We start from the raw sequence: 3,102 nt of genomic DNA on the forward strand, positions 1-3,102 counted from the left end.
ATGATCATACCATGATTTATTTATTATTTGTAGTTTTAAAATACTAAAACTGGGGGTTGAGAAGGTGGCTCAGTGGTAGAGTGCTTGCCTTGCATACATGAGGCCCTGGGTTTGATTCCTCAGCACCACATAAGCAGAAAAAGCTGGAAGTGGCACTGTGGCTCAAGTGGTAAAGCGCTAGCCTTGAGCTGAAGAGCTGAGGGGCAGTGCCCAGGCCCAGAGTTCAGGCCCCATGACCAACAAAAAAAAAAAAACTAAAACAAATTCTGCAAACATCCTTACATGAACCATACATGGATTACCTTCTTGGGACTTACTTGTAAAAAGTGGAATTTTAGTGCCTATGAATCCTTTCTCGTTATTAAAAGCCAAAGTACCACATTGTTTTCCATCTTACTGGATGGAAATCAAAAAGCATTTGGTAAATCAAAGAGAAAAAGGGTATTTACCTGATAAGGTGGCATCAAATCCCATGTCTTCTATTGCTTCTCTCAAGGTCTCTGGAGAAGTGAGTAGAGGATCATACTCCACAGTCCCATTGCTGTTTGCTAGGGAGACGCGGATGGATTTCACACCTGGCTTTTTTGATATGACCCCCTCAATAGACTGCACGCAGGAATTACAAGTCATGCCAACAATGTTTATCAGGGTTTCCTGAGTCAGAGGCTGGCTAACTGTATTCAAAGGTGTCTTTTGAGGAGAAGTGGCAGAGGGAGAGTTGGAAGTACTCTCAACTTCACTTGCAATGCTAACTCTATATTGTCCTGGTGAGACAGCCTCTATTGCTTTTCTCAGAGTTTCTGGAGTGACTGAACTTGCATTGTATTTTACAGTGGCAGACCTATTCTCTAAAGAAACGACAATGCTGCTTACATATTGGAGTGTAGAGAAAGCACTTTCGATATTTGACACACATGATTTACAATGCATGCCATCTATGATGAAAGTAGCTGTAGAATCACTGGTGTGTGAGGGACTCCTTTGCTGAGATCCTTCTGGAGATTTCACTGGTGTGTTCTTTAGGCGCTCGACATCAATAGCTCCCAATTTCAGGTACTTGGGCTGTTTTTTGACAAATGCTGGGAAGCCTGCTGCTTCAACCTGTTTCTTTATTTCCTCTACAGTGATCAAATGAGGCTGATAAACAATAGTAGCTTCTTGATTGTCCAGGGAGACTAGTTAATGGAAAGAAACATAATTATTTCATTTCATATCATCCCGGGCCACTTCAGAATCATTGTCTGTCTTCACATCAGCTTTTCTTAAAATCATTTTGGATTTTTTCTTAAGATGTGAAACTAGTAAACATGCTAGAACCAAGGCAAAAGGTGTGACCACTGTTCTATAGTCTCTAAGTTTCCAATTGCCTAAGTAAAAACAAATTGAGTAAGTATCCTAGGCATGATGTGGTAAAAAGTCTGAACTCCCTGCCGGGTGCTGGTGGCTCATGCCTGTAATTCTAGCTACTCAGGAGGCTGAGATCTGAGGATCATGGTTCAAAGCCAGCCTGGGCAAGAAAGCCTGTGAAACTCTTATCTCCAATAAACCACCAGAAAACCGGAACTGGCACTGTAGCTCAAGTGGTAGAGCACTATCCTTGAGCTGAAGAGCTCAGGGACAGCACTCAGGCCCAGAGTTTAAGCTCCACGACCAACAAAAAAAAAAGTCTGAACTCCCTAAGTCACCACCCCAGCTTTTAGCCTTTTCTGCCAAACTAAAATCCAAGACTCTCATTATAATCATTAACTTTATTGCCATTAATACTGGGAATATGCTATGCCTCAAACTCCAATAAGGCAACAAGTCCCACAAAGTTGAAACCTACACCTGGGAAGAAAGCAAAAAGTGAAAAGATAAAACAGAAAATGAAGCCAGGCAGCAGTGGCTCATGCCTGTAATCTTAGCTGGGATCTGAGGATTATGTTTTGAAGCCAGCTCAGACAGAAACACTTTTTTTTTCAGTCCTGGGGTTTGAACTGGGCCTGGGTACTGTCCCTCAGCTCTTCAGCTCAAGGCTAGTGCTCTACCACTTGAGCCACAGCACCACTTCCAGTTTTCTGGTGGTTAGTTAGAGATAAGAGTCTCTTGGACTTTCCTGCCTGGGCTGGCTTTGAACCACAATCCTCAGATCTCAACCTCCTGAGTAGCTAGGATTACAGGCATGAGCCACGGGTGCTTGGCCCAGCAGAAACTCTTATCTTCAGTCAACCACCAAAACCAGAAGTTGTAGGTCAGATGGCAGGGCACCAGCCTTAAGTGAAAAAACTAATGGACAGGTACCCAGGCCCTGATTTCAAGCCTCAGTACTAACACAAAAAGAAAAACACAGAAAACAAAGCCTTACAAAATAATCGATTAAAAAAAAGCAGTGAAGAAATCACCTTTAATTCGCTGAACACCTTGCAGTTTCCCAATTTTTCCTTCAATGGTGCTTGTGCATGAGTGGCAGGTCATACCCTCCACCTTCATCTTCAGCATGACTTCACCTGCTTGAGTCATGCTGGGGTCTTCACAGATTCCTGGCTTTTTCTCCTGAGTTCCGATATCTAAACTGAGGTCAGGAACCAACTCTACTATGTGACTGGCACTCACTATAGAAGGGATTATTGTCACTACTGCAGTTCTTTGCTGAGGGGAAATTTTAATGTCAGTCACACCCTTGGTCTTGAGCAATGTACTTTGGATATGGTCCCACGGTGGAGCCAGTGGAGCAGTAACAGTCAGAAATACAGTATTGGTTAAAACTGGGAGTGGGTTAGAATTCTGGAGAATAGCATCAAAGCCCATGTCATCGATGGCTTCTTGTAGAGTCTTTGGAGTATGTATTTTAGGGTCATAAATAATAGTTGCATTCTTTTCTTCTAATGAAACCTTTCAGAAGAAAATTTCAGAAGTTAGTTTCATTAAATTATATGACACAGGAATTAAGAATACCAAATGAAGAATGAAATAAATGATTCAATATCATGGAGTCTTTCTAGGGCGTTTTCATCTTCACTATTCAGAAAGAAAGAGAGAAAGGAAGGAAGGAAGGAAGGAAGGAAGGAAGGAAGGAAGGAAGGAAGGAAGGAAGAAAGAAAGGAAGAAAGAAAGAAAGAAAGA

General features: G+C 42.1%; 1 protein-coding gene across 1 annotated transcript in view; it reads right to left on the reverse strand.

The window, feature by feature from the left end:
- Positions 1-3,102, reverse strand: part of Atp7a (ATPase, Cu++ transporting, alpha polypeptide) — a 122,433-nt gene that overhangs the window by 56,220 nt on the left and 63,111 nt on the right. Inside the window, exons 3-4 of the mRNA XM_013028901.1 lie at positions 2,382-2,871; positions 450-1,175 (exon numbers count right to left, since the gene is read on the reverse strand). Coding sequence (XP_012884355.1) covers positions 450-1,175; positions 2,382-2,871 — 1,216 coding nt within the window. The remainder of the gene's footprint in view (positions 1-449; positions 1,176-2,381; positions 2,872-3,102) is intronic.

The sequence above is a fragment of the Dipodomys ordii genome, unplaced genomic scaffold (genome assembly GCF_000151885.1).
Source record: "Dipodomys ordii isolate 6190 unplaced genomic scaffold, Dord_2.0 Scaffold116, whole genome shotgun sequence".
In the NCBI taxonomy this organism is placed as follows: Eukaryota; Metazoa; Chordata; class Mammalia; order Rodentia; family Heteromyidae; genus Dipodomys; species Dipodomys ordii.